Source organism: Pogona vitticeps, chromosome 5 (assembly GCF_051106095.1).
Source record: "Pogona vitticeps strain Pit_001003342236 chromosome 5, PviZW2.1, whole genome shotgun sequence".
In the NCBI taxonomy this organism is placed as follows: Eukaryota; Metazoa; Chordata; class Lepidosauria; order Squamata; family Agamidae; genus Pogona; species Pogona vitticeps.
Genome location: NC_135787.1, coordinates 72,036,671 through 72,054,455, shown reverse-complemented (window position 1 = coordinate 72,054,455; position 17,785 = coordinate 72,036,671). Strand labels below are relative to the sequence as shown.

At 39.0% G+C, this 17,785-nt stretch overlaps 1 protein-coding gene and 1 long non-coding RNA gene across 7 annotated transcripts in view; one reads left to right on the top strand and one right to left on the bottom strand.

Annotated features, from left to right (window-relative positions):
• Positions 1-17,785, bottom strand: part of GABRA2 (gamma-aminobutyric acid type A receptor subunit alpha2) — a 121,618-nt gene that overhangs the window by 30,542 nt on the left and 73,291 nt on the right. For 5 of the 6 annotated variants that reach the window (XM_073001214.2, XM_020806385.3, XM_078394707.1 and 2 more), the window contains 3 exons: positions 14,867-15,087; positions 9,034-9,116; positions 431-574 (listed from right to left, as the gene is read on the bottom strand). In XM_073001214.2, coding sequence (XP_072857315.1) covers positions 431-574; positions 9,034-9,116; positions 14,867-15,087 — 448 coding nt within the window. Of the gene's footprint in view, positions 1-430; positions 575-9,033; positions 9,117-14,866; positions 15,088-16,971; positions 16,987-17,785 lie in introns of those variants that run through there. The other variant, XR_013545842.1, reaches the window with a different exon arrangement.
• Positions 16,973-17,785, top strand: part of LOC140707510 (uncharacterized) — a 53,480-nt gene continuing 52,667 nt past the window's right edge. The window contains exon 1 of the long non-coding RNA XR_013545845.1: positions 16,973-17,493. This is a non-coding gene — a long non-coding RNA (uncharacterized LOC140707510). The remainder of the gene's footprint in view (positions 17,494-17,785) is intronic.

Sequence of the window (17,785 nt, the reverse complement as noted above, 5' to 3'; positions counted from 1 at the left end):
TCAGGTGGCTGGAGAATACTGGGCCCATCACCACAACACTCAAAGTAAAATCCAACTTGTCAGTTTAACTGATTTCTGCAGCTGGAGTAAGAAGGGGGCATCTTGACCTCCTCCTCAGGCAACAAAAAGAGTTGGGCCAGCCCTATTTTTTAATGTGTCACCAGGACCTAAAAATACCATATAACATATCATGGCATTGAATTTTTCAGTAAATCTTGATTCTCAAAGTAGCTATACATTTCTTTTCCTATCAGTTAAATAAAGTTAAATGGCAAAATATACTGGCCATTGTGTACTGTGTACCTTAGCTAAAACTCAAACAGCTGAAAGGGAAAATATTAAAGGTAACAGACAAATACTCTCTCCCATGTCATCTAGTAACTACTGAATAAATAATTTGTTTGCAGTGTCTGTTGTTCATCCTACTAACCTGTACTAGATTTGGCTGTTTCCTGTCCAATTGTTTGACCTAAGAGATCATACTGATTCAACCTTGAGCCATCTGGGGCCACTTCTACAGAATTAGATGCATTGAAAGTCCACTTGTAGGTCACTTCTGAAGTTGTGTATGCATCTACAGAGAAAGAGAGAGAAAAGGACAATTTTGCCATATAAAAATATGGTAAGTATCTAGCATTAGATTCCCAGAATAACTATTACTGTCTCTGCATTAAACATTCAGAGTCTGACCTGGCAATTTAAGCACTGGCTGATTCAGAGTGGTTTTATTGTGTGCATCTACTCACAATTTGCAGATGAGAGGATGTTTAGATTCCTCCTTTAGCAGTAATGCATCAGACCACAATGGAACAACCTAGGGATCTTCATTTCTCCCACTAAATCTGAAGAGTTTCAGTGGGGCCTCTGCTACGTGTTTCTTCAAGAGGAGGAGTAGAAATGAAAAGCTAGAGTCCTAATAACCAGCTTTGTGAAGCAACGGAAGGCACGAGGTAGGCTAGCCTACATTTCTCTTCAGGCTGGTACTTTTTCCTCACTTGCCCTGCAACAGGTAGCATTTAGGTATGAATCAACTTCCCGTCCAGCTCTTATTCCTCAGCAGAGGGAGGATGACATAAGGAAGAGTGATCAATTGGTTGAGTTCCACATAGAGAGTACTGGATCTGAGCTCCCTTGTGAATGGTGAAGTACTGAATACCAATTGTGCAAACAAACAAAGCATTTGATCCAAACATATTTGTCTCCAGTTTCAGATTCCCTGGCATATATATTCAAGAAATCCCAGACTTAAAGGCTGAAACATTTAGACAATGGGGAAATTGAAGTATAAACTCCTATGGTAAGAAATATGGATACCAACATATAAAATAATTAGTTTTCAATACAAGCAATTATTAACTTAAGCAGAAAGATTTCAAATTATTTGAGTACCATCATATCATTTTGCAATAGTGAAAATAAGTTATAAGTGCCCACTGAGCCCAATCAACAAAGTCAAGATAAAATGTGCGAGTAATACAAAGCCTCACAAAAGAAACCTTGGCTGATTTCAAAAACTGAGACTAGTTTTGGGTCCCTGTGAAGGCACAGATGTGGTATAAGTAAGGGTTGGGAGAAGGGTGAAACTGCTTCTGAGGAATTGTGGAAACTGGCATGAGAGATATCAGGGTAAATGGGCCCATAATCCAGGTAAAATCCAGTTTGTCAGGTCATATGGAAACCCCAAACTGGGAAGGAGTGGAGGAGATACTTTTTAGTTGCTAGGCAAGTTAGCTGCAGTGATTGCTACCTTTCTCACTAAGATTCACTTACTGCATGGTCTTACCTACAGCCCACAGGACACATAGGTAGTTTTTTCCATATATTATGCTGCTGCTGGAGTTTGTGGAAGCCTCACTTACCAGGTTAGAGAACTTTATTTCAGACCTTGTGCTACTGCTGTCTGGGCTTGTGTGACAAGTTCAAAAGCCATGATGCTGGTGGTCCCCTACCTGCCCTGCCTTGCCTAAGGAGCCTAAATACACGTACCTGCTAGCTCCCTCTACTATCCTCCTCCCTTACTCCTGATTTTTAGTGTGTCATTCTTATAGAGGTGAAAAACACATACAAGTACATCTGTGCAGAGGCAGTGACTTCTGGTCCTAGCTGGAAATACTGTGAAGAGAGGGGCCCAGATTTTAAGCTGGCATGCACATAAAAACAACACTTTTGTCTTCCTCCAGCAGCCCTTATTCTGAGATTTGTCTCCCCATTTGGAGACACAGGGAAGCACAGCATTCTCCTAAGATTTCAGCCAGATGCCTCAGACTTAGCAACCGTTATCTCAATCATCTTATCTCCAACTGACAAGGGTGACAGACTCTGAGTGGGAAGCTCTTCAGCACCTCCTAGTTATTATTAAAGTGCTGCTTTACTAATAACTAGGAGGCATCAGCATGATCCTGATACAGCATGCACAAACAACCCTCCATGATTTGTGTTCACAGACTAAGATCTCTTGTGCTTTATCTCTCCCCTCTGGCAAAGAATCTGCACATGAGCTTACTACCAGTTTAGTATAGAAATGAGGAGAAGAAACTGAATGTTAGCAAGTGCCCCAGAGTCTCCCAGCTAGCAAGAGCAGTGACTGATTTGTCTGCGGTACAAATCATGGTTTGCAGAAAAAATCATGAATTTTTCTTATGTCTGAAACAGAAACAGATTTCTCCTGTACTGGGGGAGGCAGTGTAGGAGATGAACACATCTTTTGGAGAATATGAAGCACAATAAAAATAGACTGACTTTGGATTATGAAGCTGTATCCACAAGTCACTGCCTTCTTCATTTCATCTCTGCTCTGCTGGTGTCACACTCCCTCACTTTCACACATACACTTATCTCTCTGGAAGCAATATTAAAAATAAAGGGGAAAAGTATTACTGCACTAACTCAAATTTCTCTTCTTCAGCTGCTCTGGAGCATACAGTTTTTCAGAAAACCTTATCAATGGTCTCACACAGCCACCTTAGAATGAAGTCCACCTGAACTCTGAATGTTATGGACAACTGGACTGTCAGAGGGCTTGAATGCTCTGCATAATTAATTGATTGTGGGTGGTCTTAGCAACACTGCAAAAGGGGACAAAAAGGGTTATGTTTGGAATGGGCAGGACCTAAAATCAGTAAGATGTTACAAATAACATTCACTTGCATTCTTTTAAGAGATAAGAACAGAATAACAATAGTCCTTTTACAAAATGTCATGATGACCGATGGCATCCTTTTTTTTTCTGTAACAAATACCTTTTATTTGTTACTTCAGAAACTTAAGGGGAAGACAACTGGGAGATATTTGGGCATTTCTTATTTAATTTTTAAATACAGCATATTATTTTGTAATATATGTCCAGATAACGAGGAACTCTTGAAAAGCAATTATCAACACAATTAGTTTTTTTTTAAAAAAATAGCACTCCAAACTCTGTTTTAAAAAATGCAAGCACAAAAGGGGGTAATTAAAATCCATGAACCTGCCCTGAAGTTAATCATACCAAAGCAAAGCAAATTCCGCTTCTTCCTCCCACTAGAGTAAAAAAAGAAAGTACAACTGTGGTACATAAGCCATCGTTATTTACAGTGTAAGGATACAGTGTCTCTGCAGACCCCAAAAATCACTACCAACTTAGAGTGAGGATTACTTCCTATTTAGGATGTGGGTGGTGAGGACAAAAGAGAGTATAATCTTGCTTTGGGGGTGCTTTCAGTTACTGAAAATAGTGTCTTTCTCAACATAATAACAAACCACTCTGTGGCGCACTACTAAAATAAAAGAACTTGGCCTACATATTACATGGACTCAAGATTCTGTGAAGTCTTATGCAAGTCACAGGCTGTTTCCGATGTTATATTAATCCATGTTTGCACTAATTATATTTTAGAAACCAAAATGGTCTGTGTTTTGACTATGTATGGAAATCAGCATGGGCAACCCAACCTAAGATTTGGGGTATCACGAAAAGGCAACAATATGTTAGTTATTTACTTATTTTAATTTTTTATTGGAGCAACAGCAAAGTACAAAAGTTTCTATAGTATTGATCAGCACAACAGAAAATCACAGGGTAATTAAGAAGCACATAAAATAAGAAAAAAAGCATACAACTTCATTAGTTTCTGTGTTGTGATTCTGCACATGCTTTTGGTGAGGTCGACATCAAAAGTTCTGTTAAGTGAGTCATGGAAGAGAAGACTGTAGTAGAAATGAATTTTTCCAAGTTCCTCTGTCCAGAGTCATAGGAAGCTGGCATTCTTCTTTTAATACAGTCACTTAACACTACTGCAGGAATAAACAGATACCAGGCAATATCAAAGTTATTGATATTTATGTGATGTCTTGCATTAAGCACTTCCTTTGTTAAGTTTTTCAGATAGTTCCAGATTCCAGACACAATTGTACCAGCCATCCAGATCAAGATTTTCCCTCTCTTTTAATCTTTTAGCAATTTCTTGACTGTCAGCTAGCAGGAGATATATGACTAAATGTTTAAGAATTACTGAAGCATGACAACTCATAAATACATTCAAGTAGAGCTCCTCACTTGTTATAGTATTTTTATTTCCAGGGAGGCATAGAAGCAGTTGTCATAAGCGCAGACGTACAGTTTCCTCTTCCATTCCAGGCAGAAAAATGTCTTGGGTGGCCCAGCATATCAGAGTTGACAGTGTATGTCTAATTGACTCTAGAAGTATCCGTCTCAATCCCACACTGCTGTAATGTACTGTACTACAGTAAAACATCCCCCATGTGAATTTACCTTTTAAAATCAGGCAGTCAACTCACAGGCAATGAAACAAATTATATTAGTTCAGAAAATTTTGTAATGACCTCACAATGATCTGGTAAGTACAGAAGCTTTTTCAAAAGGTACCCTTCTCTCTATCAACCATAATTTTCCCTTTGGAGTTTCGTGGAAAGTTGAATGATCTGGAACTTTCTAGGAAAATGCAATAATATTTCTGAAGAAGGGCTTCTGATATAGACTCTGTCCACCTTGAGCATTTATTCAACTTTCCTCGCACTCACAATACCAATACTGCACCCAGTATCTATATAACAGAGTCAAAGCAGGACAAAAAACTGCAAAGACTCTTAATACTTTCATTGTGTTTTATTTTGTTTTAGTAGCAAACCATGTCTTTGAACGTTTCTATCTATCTGTCCATACAAAGATGGCATGTTTTCACCTGCTCTAACCATTTAGTAACCGAATCCTTCATACACACAGCAAGTAATCTACTTGTTTCTTTTTCATCAGGTGCAATCACATAGGAGGTCTTCCATGCCAGGAGGAAATGGGGTTTGTTCTGTATCTTGGGTGGCAGGATGTCTTCTTTCTCTAACATCTCCTCCTCCATAAATGAGGTATCACAATTATTTTCTTTTCTGGGACTTTCCTTTCTCCTCCATCTGTGTTGAAGTCTATAGCTACACCATGAAAATAAGAACAAGTCAGTAAAAGGTTGAGTTTTCTGTTTTACGCTACACATTTTTCCACAGATAGTTGAAAACAATAATAAAATAATAATTATTTTATGAATTATTATTATATCCCACTTTTTCTGAGCTCAATGTACCACTGTTTTGCTCCATCTCAATTCAAACTCAGAATAACCCTGTGAGATAAGTCACACTGTGAAGCACTCACCCAATGAGTGACTCAGTGGCAACTAGAAAACTTCTTCTTAAGTCCTAGTTCAACATTCCAACTACATTACCATATTGGTCTTCCTCAAGATAAATTTTGTAGCAAATCTACTAAGTGAAGCAGAATAGATTCTCTTCTGCTCATTCTGGCTAAAACACAAATTTCAGAACTGTTAAACAGAAGCAATTTCTGGAACATATGTTTCTATAATTAAGAATCAGTAAGAAAAATTAACTCTTTCTTTACACTTTGTGGGGGAGCTTATATGTTATAGTACGCATGATGGAAGAATGGATATCTTTTGTGAAATACTGCACAAGCTAATACCAACTTACCAGGATTTGGCAATATACTTAGAAGTTATATATAATTAGGAATAAAGCAAGAATTAGTGGAATAGTTAAAAGGGGTGTACAAACACTCACCTTGCAATTCTGCATAGCATTAGGACAAGAGAGGTCCTACACACACAAAATGAAATGGTCCGGGACTTTTCTCATCAGAAGCCATGGGAAAGGAGCCCTGGCAGGTAGAGAATTCCATCTCTTTATAAGTACTGGAGGTTTTAGATTTTTAGAGACAGCTACCCACTTTGCCTCAGTCATCCTCCTTGAGATCCATCAGCTCTGAATCCATTTTGTTGTTCAAAATAATACATCACAGCACAGTGTGTTTTTCCTAGTTGCAGCATGCCACAGAAGCAACAGGACAGCCATTATCTCTTCTCAGTGTGCTACAGACTGTGCCCATAGTTCCATCAACAAGAACTGCTAGGCTGGTGAGTAGGCACCTGAACAATGCTAGACCTTGGTTGTCTCTGATGTCTAACAGCTGTCTATGTTGTCACTTCGTTAATAATAAATGTTGTGATGGCTTCAGTGCACGATAACTAGTTGCTTCTGCTAGTCCTGTGGCCATATGTAAGACTTCAGTGTCAAATGGTTTTTACAAACTGGCTAAAGAACTATGCTGGTGATCCTTCGATATTCTTCAGATGTTGTACCCTGTTGCCCCAGGTCTAACTGGAGAGCACTCCTGTTCTATACAGCATGAATTGTGCCAACTTCTCAGTCTGTGAGGGAAATGATGTCCTCTACGGATGACGAACTTTTGGTAGAGCAACAATAACCTCCTCATAATGACCTAGAACAGTGGTTCCCAACTTTGCGTTCCCAGATGTCCTTGGACTAAAACTCCCAGAAGCCTCCACTACCAGCTGTTCTGGCCAGGATTTTGGGGAGTTGTAGATTAGAATATCTTGGGACCCAAGACTGGGAACCACTGCCCTGCAAGGAAGCATTTGGCGTAATGGGCTAGCTCTAAGTTTGAGGGGTCCCTGAGCAAAATGCCTCTAGCAGGTCCCTTCATATACTGGTGGGACTACCAAACAAGCTATTGTGTCCAGTCACCATTTTAATTTCTTTTGATGTAGTGTTCTTCCAAAGCATTGTGACAATGGCAGATAGACACTGAGAGCTTCTTCAAGTATTGGTTCAGAATTTGTTTTTAAAAAGTAGAACCCAACACACATATCAAATTGTAGGTCCTGAAAAGGAGCCTGGGTCTGGGCAGACATCAAAAGACTTGTGAGTACAACTACGCCCCACATAGACAAGTAAGCTCCAGTCAGGTAAAATAAATTAAAAGTAAATTAAAAGTAAAACGAATCGGTTCCATTTAGTTAAAAAAAGTCATTAATTTGGCTGTATATCTGAAAAAGTGCACAATATTAGAAAAACATCTGATACAAATAAAAAGACATATTCAGGTTGGAAAGACTAAAAATCAGACAGTTTAGAACTTTCTTTTAAAAGCATTTTAACATATTTTTAACTCCGTCACTTAATTAACAATAAGATAATAGTGGAACTCTCTGCATCAATTCAAATGAACAGTGTTCCAGGTGCATTGAGCTTTACTACTTTGACTCAATCCCTAGAGTCTGTCTCAGAAGTGCTAGACTCTGCATTGCTGACAGGACCTCCCTCATGTAGGCACATCAGAATGGCTAAACAAGGTCACTGACATGAACCGATACATCTGGCTGAAATGGGATCATTAATTCTGAACTGAGATGATGCTATATACTAGGTTTCAGAGCACCAAGTAAAAAAAGAAAAAATTGTTTGCCGAGTTACCCATATGGTGAATATATTTTATCACAAAATATAACTGCAGTCCATAATATGCACAAATAGCTCTAAAGTGGCATTCACATTGTGCTCTGATGCCCGGTTATGAACCACAGTTTGATAATGCAGGTGTCACAACAAACCATATTTTACATCCCAGATGTCAGTCAAAACCAACCTTATATTTTTAAAAGGATGAGTAATACGTAATAGAAATGAATGAAAACACCTTCCTTTTCTAAAACCTCTGATTACCAGATATGAATTAGCTAAGGCAGAAACACATTATCTTCCTTAAAGACCAATGAAATTAATCACAAAATCATCCCAGTTAGTCTGTCCTCTAATCATTCAGTACAAAATTGTTTTATCAGTGGAACTTATTTTATACTACTGAAAAAGCAAACTCATTACAATAATCTTGTCCAACATACCATTGTTTGTGTTTCTCCTTTGATACCATAACTTTAATTCTTATTGTTAGCTGCCTACAGTCTTCTGAGGAAAGCATAGGGTAGAAATATTTTAAATAAAGAGATACCCTGTTTCCCCGAAAATAAGACCTAACCTGAAAATAAGACCTAGTATATTTTTTCAGGATGCTTGTAAGTCCTGCCCCAAAATAAGCCCCAGTTACGTGAAATCCTGCCCTCCACCATTGTACAGCATTGTGCAGCAACCAGAAGATGACATGACTGTAAAATAAAACATCCCTTGAAAATAAGCCCTAATGTGTTTTTGGAGCAAAAATTAATATAAGAACCTGTCTTATTTTTGTGGAAACACGGTAAGAACCTCCAGAACAAGCCCTCCTAAAAATATATTTTATATCCTGACAAATTTCAATGTATTGAACAAAACTTGATTTGGTATCTTCATTATATAAGATATACAGTTCTGCTTACCCAGATGCTGAATTAATAACCATGTCACATTCCTACTGTTATGGTATTTTAAACCTATTGGATAATAAATGACATTATACAGGAGTAACTGTCAAGTAAGTTTTTGATGAATTAGGAAATTATATCTTCCGAAAACAAGAACTCAGGGAATTAGTTAATATGTTCAAAGGCAAAAACAATGCAAAATATTAAAATGAGGAAACCCAATCTCAGAATGTACTGTGCAACACTGCTTTGCCAAAGCATATTTAAACCTGAGTTCATGTTCAAGTGAAAAAAGGAGAGAGAGAGAGAGAGATAAAAGTATGCAAGGTATTTAGTAGCTAGAGGCTGTGCTTTTAGCCATGTTACTTACAGCTGCCAAATTTCAATGGGCATGAGTGAGCATCCATAGGGAAGTCTTCTAAGTGCATCGGACATTCAGCCTGGACTGTAAGCCTATAAGGCAAAAGAACATGTATGCCTAAGAGGTCACACAAATCAGTTAACAAAAATTAACTGAATTGATGCCAAAAGCAAAAGACCACCTTATGCCAATCGGTTGTTAAGAAGTCACACAAATTAGTTACACAAAATTAACCAAACTTTAACCAATCTCAGATATGAATTATGTGACAATAATTACAACTTCCTTCTTTTTTCCCTTAAAGTTTATTTTACCCTTTCCTCTGAGACCCAAACCACCATCCTTCTACCACCACTTTGTTATTTGTTGTTTAGTCATTAAGTTGGGTCTGACTCTTCGTGACAACATGGACCAGAGCATGCCAGGCCCTCCTGTCTTCCACTGCCTCCCGGAGTTGGGTCAAATTCATATTGGTTGCTTCGATGACACTGACCAACCATCCCGTCCTCTGTTGTCCCCTTCTCCTCTTGCCTTCACAATTTCCCAACATCAGGGTCTTTTTCAGGGAGTCTTCTCTTCTCATGAGATGACCAAAGTATTGGAGCCTCAGTTTCAGGATCTGTCCTTCCAGTGAGCACTCCGGGTTGATTTCCTTCAAAATGGATAGGTTTGTTCTCTTTGCAGTCCAGGGGACACTTGTGGTGCTGGAGTCTCCTCCAGCACCAAAATTCAAAAGCATCAATGGTGATCAGCCTTCTTTATGGTCCAGCTCTCACTTTCATCCATTGCTACTGGAAAAACCATAGCTTTGACTATGCGGAGCTTTGTTGACAAGGTGATGTCTCTGCTTTTTAAGATGCTTGTCATCAATTTCCTCCCAAGAAGCAGGCATCATTTAATTTTGTGGCTGCTGTCACCATCTGCAGCGATCATGGAGCCCAAGAAAGTAAAATCTGTCACTGCCTCCATATCTTCCCTTTCTGTTTGCCAGGAGGTGATGGGACTAGTGGCCATGATCTTAGTTTTTTTGATGTTGAGCTTCAGATCATTTTTTTTGCTTCTCTTTCACCCTCATTATGATGTTCTTTAACTCCTCCTCACTTTCTGCCATCAGAGTGGTATCTTCTGCATATCTGTTGTTGATATTTCTTCTGGCAATCTTAATTTTGGCTTTGGATTCATCCACTCCTGCCATTTACATGATGTATTCTGCATATAAGTTAAAAAAGCAGGGAGGCAATATACAGCCTTGTCGTACTCCTTTCCCAATTTTGAACGAATCAGTTATTCCATATCCAGTTCTAACTGTTGCTTCCTGTCCCATGTATAGGTTTCTCAGGAGATAGATAAGGTGATCACACACTCCCATTTCGTTAAGAACTTGCCATAGTTTGTTGTGGTTCACACAGTCAAAGGCATTTGCGTAGTCAGTGAAGCAGAAGTAGATGTTTTTCTGGAACTCTTTGGCTTTCTCCATAATCCAGCGCATGTTAGCAATTTGGTCTCTAGTTCCTCTGCCCCTTCGGAATCCAGCTTGTACTTCTGGGAATTCTTGGTCTACATACTGCTGAAGCCTACCTTCTAGGATCTTGAGCATAACCTTGCTAGGGTGTGAAATGAGTGCAATTGTACAATACTTGGAGCGTTCTTTGGCACTGCCCTTCTCTGGGATTGGGACGTAGACTGATCTTTTCCAATCCTCTGGCCACTGATGAGTTTTCCAAACTTGCTGGCATATTGAATGTTGCACCTTAACAGCATCATCTTTTAAGATTTTAAATAATTCAACTGGAATGCCATCACATCCACTGGCCTTGTTGTTAGCCAAGCTTTCTAAGGCCCACTTGACTTCACTCTCCAGGATGTCTGGCTCAAGGTCAGCAACTACACTATCTAGGTTGTCCGGGATGCCCAGATTTTTCTGGTATAATTCCTCTGTGTATTCTTGCCACCTCTTCTTGATATCTTCTGCTTCTGTGAGGTTCCTACCATTTTTGTCCTTTATCATGTCCATCTTTGCACAAAATAGAGAGGTTACCTACCTGTAACCATGGTTCTCCTCTGTGAATTCACACGTGGGTTGTTCTGCATCTGCGCAGGACGTTTCGTAAATTTCTAAAGCTTAAAAAAACATTTTACAGTGAGACATCCCCAATGGAGCACAAGCTCCGCCCTCCAACCGGCATCTCAGTTCCTTCCATAGTCCGCAGCTGTCAAGGTAATGTATGTTAAAAGACAATGTGACAGACAGAGAGGAGGAACCGAGGGATTGTGTGAATTCACAGAGGACCACTAGAAGAACAGTGGTTACAGGTAGGTAACTTCTCTTTCTTCTTTGTGCCCTCTGTGAATGCAAACAAGTGGGTCACTCACAAGCTCACTTACCGGATGGTGGGACGTCACGGTAGCAGGGATGTCAGGATCGCCCTGCCGAATGCAGCATCATTCTTAGCTTTGACATCGAGGCAATAATGCTTCACAAAGGTTGATGGATTAGACCAGGTTGCTGCTCAGTAGATGTTCGGTATTCTATTCCATGATGTAGAGCAGTGGATGTTGACAATGCTCTGGTGGAATGGGCATTTAATTGTTCAGGAGGTGTTTTGCCTGAAAGCTCATATGCCAGTGATATGGTTTGTACTATTCAGCAGGATATGGTTTGTGATGATGCTGGAGCACCCTTATGGGGACCTTGAAAACATACAAAGAGTCTTGGTGACTTTCTGAATGCTCTTGTCCCATTAGTATAGAAAGCTAAGGCCTGTCAGACATCCAGCATGCGGAGCACGTGCTCGATCGGTGTAGAATTTGATGGGAATAGTGTTCGTAAGATCAACGGCTGATTCATGTGAAATTCAGATACCACTTTAGGAAGAAAAGACACATCAAAGTACATAGTAACTTTCTCAGGATGAAATTGTAGATATTGTGGGTCTGATCGAAGAGCTGATAATTCGCTGGCTCATTTGGCAGATGTTATTGCCACCAGGAAAGCTGTCTTCACTGATAATAGTATGTCATTACATTTAGCCATTGGTTCAAAAGGTGGTTTAATGAGAGAGTTTAGAACTAATTGTAGTGACCATTGAGGTATGATTTGTTGTTTTGGGGTTGAATATTTTGAAGACCTCTTAGAAATCTTTTTAAAGTTAGGTGTGAAAAGAATTTTGCTGATATGACCTCAAATGTTGCAATCTGAGTTTTACAGTTGGTTTTGTCAACTTTTTACATTTGGGGCATGATTGGATTTGATGTTCTTTCCCCAAGCAAAATAAGCATTTGTCCTGCCCGTCTGTAAGTGGGATTTTCTTATCGCAAAGAACACACCGTTTAAACGGTCTATGAGGTGCCATAAAAATGGGAAGAGAGGGAAACCATTGTTGGTGGGGAAGGGGGGAAAATCTGGGAATCTGAAAACATTGTACGCAGGGTAAAAAAATAAGTTAATCAACAGGGGATGTAAAATAATGATTGTAATAGAATTTAAGAGTTCAATTAAGGGGAACAGATATTTTCAATGAGTAATACAGTTAAACACTCTACTTGTTCCTAACGTTCTAACCTTGTGGTGGAAAAAAAGGAACTGAGGGGACGGTTGGAGGGCGGAGCTTGCGCTCCATGAGGGTATGTCTCACTGTAAAATGTTTTTTAAGCTCTAGAAATTTCCGAAATGTCCTGAGCAGGTGCAGAACAACCCACCTGTGTGTATTCACAGTGGCCACGAAGAAGTTCCTTTAATATGTCCAGTTTTCTTGAAAAGATCTCTGGTTTTTCCCTTTCTATTGTTTTCCTCTATTTCTTTGCATTGTTCATTTAAGAAGGCCCTCTTGTCTCTCCTTGCTATTCACTGGAAGTCTGCATTCAATTTTCTGTAACCTTCTCTATCTCCCTTGCATTTTTTTCTCCCTTCTCTTCTCTGCTACTTGTAAGACCTCGTTGGACAGCCACTTTGTTTTCTTGCATTTCCTTTTCTTTGGGATGGTTTTTGTTGCTGCCTCCTGTACAATGTTACAAGTCTCCATCCATACTTCTTCAAGCACTCTGTCCACCAAATCGAGTTCCTTAAATCTGTTCTTCACTTCCACTGTGTATTCATAAGGGATTTGGTTTAAATTATACCTGACTAGCCCAGTGGTTTTTCCTACTTTCTTCAGTTTAAGCTTCAGTTTTGCTATGAGAAGCTGGTGATCAGAGCCACAATCAGCTCCAGGTCTTGTTTTTGCTGACAGTATAGAGTTCCTCCATCTTTGGCTGCAGAAAATATAATCAATCTGATTTTGGTATTGTCCATCTGGTGATTTCCATGTGTAGAGCCGCCTCTTGTGTTGTTGGAAAAGAGTGTTTGTGATGACCAGCTTGTTCTCTTGACAAAACTCTAATAGCCATTGCCCTGCTTCATTTTGAACTCCAAGACCAAACTTCCCTGTTGTTCTTTTTATCTCTTGACTCCCTACTTTAGCATTCCAATCCCCTATAATGAGAAGAACATCTTTCTTTGGTGTCAGTTCTAGAAGGTGTTGTAAGTCTTCATAGAAATGGTCAATTTCAGCCTCTTCAGCATCAGTGCTTGGGGCATAAACTTGGATTACTGTGATGTTGCAAGGTCTGCTTTAGATTAGTATTGAAATCATTCTATCATTTTTGAGATTGTATTCCAGTATAGCTTTTCCCACTGTTTTGTTGACTATGAGGGCTACTCCATTTCTTCTACAGGATTCTTGCCCACAATAGTAGATATGATAATTGTCTGAAATAAATTCATCCATCCCCATCCATTTTAGTTCACTGACAGTCAGAATGTCAATGTTTATTCTTGCCATCTCCTGTTTGGCCACATGCAGCTCACCAAGGTTTATAGGCCTTACATTTCAGGTTCCTATGCAGTGTTTTTCTTTGCAGCATCGGACTTTCCTTTCACTTCCAGGTGCGTCCGCACCTAAGCTTCCTTTCGGCTTTGGCCTAACCACTTCATTAGCTCTGTAGCTACTTGTACTTCTCATATGCTCTCCCTCAGTAGCATGTTGGATGCCTTCCAGGTGGATCACATTTAGTTAGAACTCTCCACTGTGAGCTGTCCATCTTGGATGTCCCTGCACGACCTAGCCCATAACTTCTCTGAATTACTTAAGCCCCCTTCACCACGACAAGGCAACAATCCATAAATGGGCACTTTATCATACATGGCCTCAAATTATCATTACAGTATATTAATTCTAGAATAAATTTACAAACTTTTCAGAGGAAACTGATGTAATATAAGAACATTAATAACATCTGATAAAAAACATGGAAAAACATGAATGAGATTGGAAACTAAAGATGTACAGGTTATCTAACATCATCCAGAAATATGTGCCTTGAAAATAAACAGTATCTAGAGCAGGCACACTGCTTAGGGAAAATAATACACAATCCACCTTTACTTGCTTCAGCCAACCAACCCATACAATAGCTGAACCAATGCAAAGTCAAATGTTGATTGACATTATGAAACACACAGTAGTTTATCTCCGATTGCTCACGCCTTCAAAATATCAATATACAACTTTTTCAAATTGCTGTTTCTTCCCCTTTCAAATGCAACTAATTTCTAATCACATGAGAGGAGCTTTGAAAACTCTGCATCCTGTGTAAAAGTGATATGCACCATCAGCCACTACAGCGCATAGCCCATATGTGTGAGCTAGAGTAACAGTACTGCTAGGATGTGAGAGGATGAAAGAATGTTCAGTACCACTGAGAACTAGAGGGCTAATGAGCAGCGTTGAGACAGACAGGAATACCTTGAAACTAAAATTGTTAACAACCCAAAGCTTATAAAAAGAGATGAAATAAAGTTTACCTCATGGTATATAGGAGAGTTCCATCATCTTGGATTCGTAGTAGCTTGTTTGGCATGGTCATGTTATGAGCTACTGATTTTTTTCCATTATGAAAAAATGTATCTGGAGTCCAGATTTTGCTGGCCATTAAATTGTTTAGTCGGAGAATGTTCATCGGACCCTTAAATTTTAATCTTTCATCTTTCCATTTTTGGCGGAAGAAAACATCTATTGTGTACTCCTGCCATGACAAAAAAAAGCATTGATTCAATTATCACCAGTCTGCATAGAAACAAAAGGAAAATCACATCTCCCACCTTGAGTTAACGGCCAAAATCCTTTTGCATACCTGATGCTGATGTAAGGGAAAATGCAATCACTGGCAGTGGCAGATTGCTGCTAACTGAAATCCCTACTTTGATTCTGGGTTGTGTGCAATGTGATGAAGTTGAAGAAATAAGGAACCAAAGCATCACTTTAATTAGTGGCAATGTGCCGCTACCCGTGACATCATTTCTCCTATGACAACCTAAGTTATACAGAAGAATTCTGGCCAATGAGAAAAAGCAGGGGAGAAATTCTGGCCAATGAGAAAAATCATGAGAAATAAATAATTAAATAAATATTGAACTAATAAATTAAACATTTTTGGAATATTGACTGCAAACATCTATATTTCATAAAGGATTCACAGCTCACATTCAAAAGGTATTCAGGTTTGGACACTGAAAACTCTGTAATGAAAAATGCTTCATAAAAAGGAATTAAGACAGTGACAATGCTTATTTTCATTCCCTTGGTGAGTAAAGCTGGTGCCAGATGTGGAATTTTGAGTATGTGTGCAATTAAACTCTTCTTGTTGCTAACTTCATGAAAAAAGCAGTGAAAAGCAGATCTTTAGATTAGCTGTTGCCTTTGCAAAGAAATCTGGAGAAACTTACCGACTTTAAGTTTAATGTTTTAAGGGGTGCTTTAATATCTGGCTGCTGAGCCAGAGTTCGATTCCCTGCTTTGTCTCCTGTGAACAGAGGCAGCATGTATGGAGTTGGACAAGCTGCGCAGTTTCAGGATGCTCCCAGAACAAGGGAATGGTAAACCACTTCTGAGTATTCTCTGCTTGGAAAAAGACTGAAAATTGTCATCATAACTCTGAACTCAGTGGCACATTCTTCTCTTTCTTCTCCTTCTTTTCCTTCTTCCTCCTCTTCTTCAAAAACATCAGGCACAGTCAATCAAGATTATAAAAAAACATTGACTGTTTTTATATAACAGATGCAAGTTTTAACCAAAAATGTAAGTATCTGTTAAATATCGGCACAGTATGTATGCTGTTCCTAATATTGCTGTTTTTTGTAGCTCTAATAGTGTTATTTCTGAGATCTGCAACTGCTTATAATACTGTGTGAAATTTCTTGATATTGTTCCCCAAACCCCAATGACTATAGGGACCACTGAATTGTGTTTCATCCGCAAGCGAGATGATTCGATTGACAGCTATCTATACTTTGTTAGCCCTTCCAATTCTTTATTTTCAACTCTGGCATCCTCTAGATGATGATGATTAGGAAATAGCATTTAATCCTGCAATACTATCTTAAGAAGGTTGTTGCTTGCTCCTTGCTCATTAAAAAAAGGCACACTGATAAAACTGCATACATTAATTCAGTGTTTTTAGTGTATCTAGAGTGTTTTTTTCTCCAGTGCTTTTTATTTTTATTTTATTTCAAATTTATTTTTATTCAATTTCCCTGTTTGGTAGAGCCCTGACAAGGTCTCTGATGAACAGCAGACCAACTGCAAAAGAGTGAAGTCAATTGCATCACACTAAAATTTGCTTTTGAATGATTGTATGCGTTACAGTACAGAGCTATGCATTCCTTTTGTGTTTAATTTTCTTCCCAGTATGCATCTGGAAGCTTCAGCTTCAGCATTCTGAAAAGAAGGCAACAATTCTTTTCTACAGAGCAAGAAAAAAGAAAAAGTCAGAAAATGTCCTGTGTTTTTCTTACTTGGTTTCATTGCTAATGTTGTGTTTTCTCCTCTAGTTCAAACCCAGCAGGATTCTGCTAAAGATATGCTTCTCTGAGATTCATGTTCCTGTAATGTGTTGCATTATCTGCTCCTTTTCTCTTCACCTTTACTGTGATGAAAATCAAGCATTTCACATCAGTTCAGGGTAGATATTAACTACATGATAAAAAGTGAAATATATGAAATTTTGATAGATACACCCAAACCTTAGAATCACTTTTGGATTACAACTCCAACATTCTAGTCAGCATGACCATACAGTATCTTTATTATTTATATGGCAATATCTGCATACAAAAGCCATGCCTTATATCCAGGCTAATGGAAATACCTTATTTTTCCACATGAAGCTGCCCATACTTTAAGACAGGGGTGGGCAATTAATATCTATAGGGGGGCCACATGAAAAATCTGAACTGTGTTTGAGGGCCGAACCAACTTTACTTAAAAATAAAATGAAACTGTGATGTTATGATTGTTTTTATTTTAAAGTTGTTAATCTTCACAAATACTAAAGAGTTTTTTTGCAGTATTGGGCAGACTGGAGCAACGACTAGAGGGCTGGACAGGAGCGGCTCATAGGCTGTATGTGGCCCGCAGGCCACACTTTGCCCAGGTCTGTTCTAAGATCTTCTGAAATGGGCTCTCTTTCTGTCACACTACCCTCATGGGTCTGGTGAGGATGTAAGAGCAGCCCTTCTTGAGGCTTCTCACAGTCTATAGACGTGAACTCTTTTACACAGAAGTAAACTGAGAACACAGAGAGAACAAAACGGCCCATAACTTGCCTCTATAAACAGAGTTCATTTTATCACGAGGCTTAGCTGCCTCCAGTCACGAGGCTTAGCTTCCTACAGTCAAAAGACGTGGTTTTGTCCAATCACAAGCCTCAATGAACTGATGCTGAA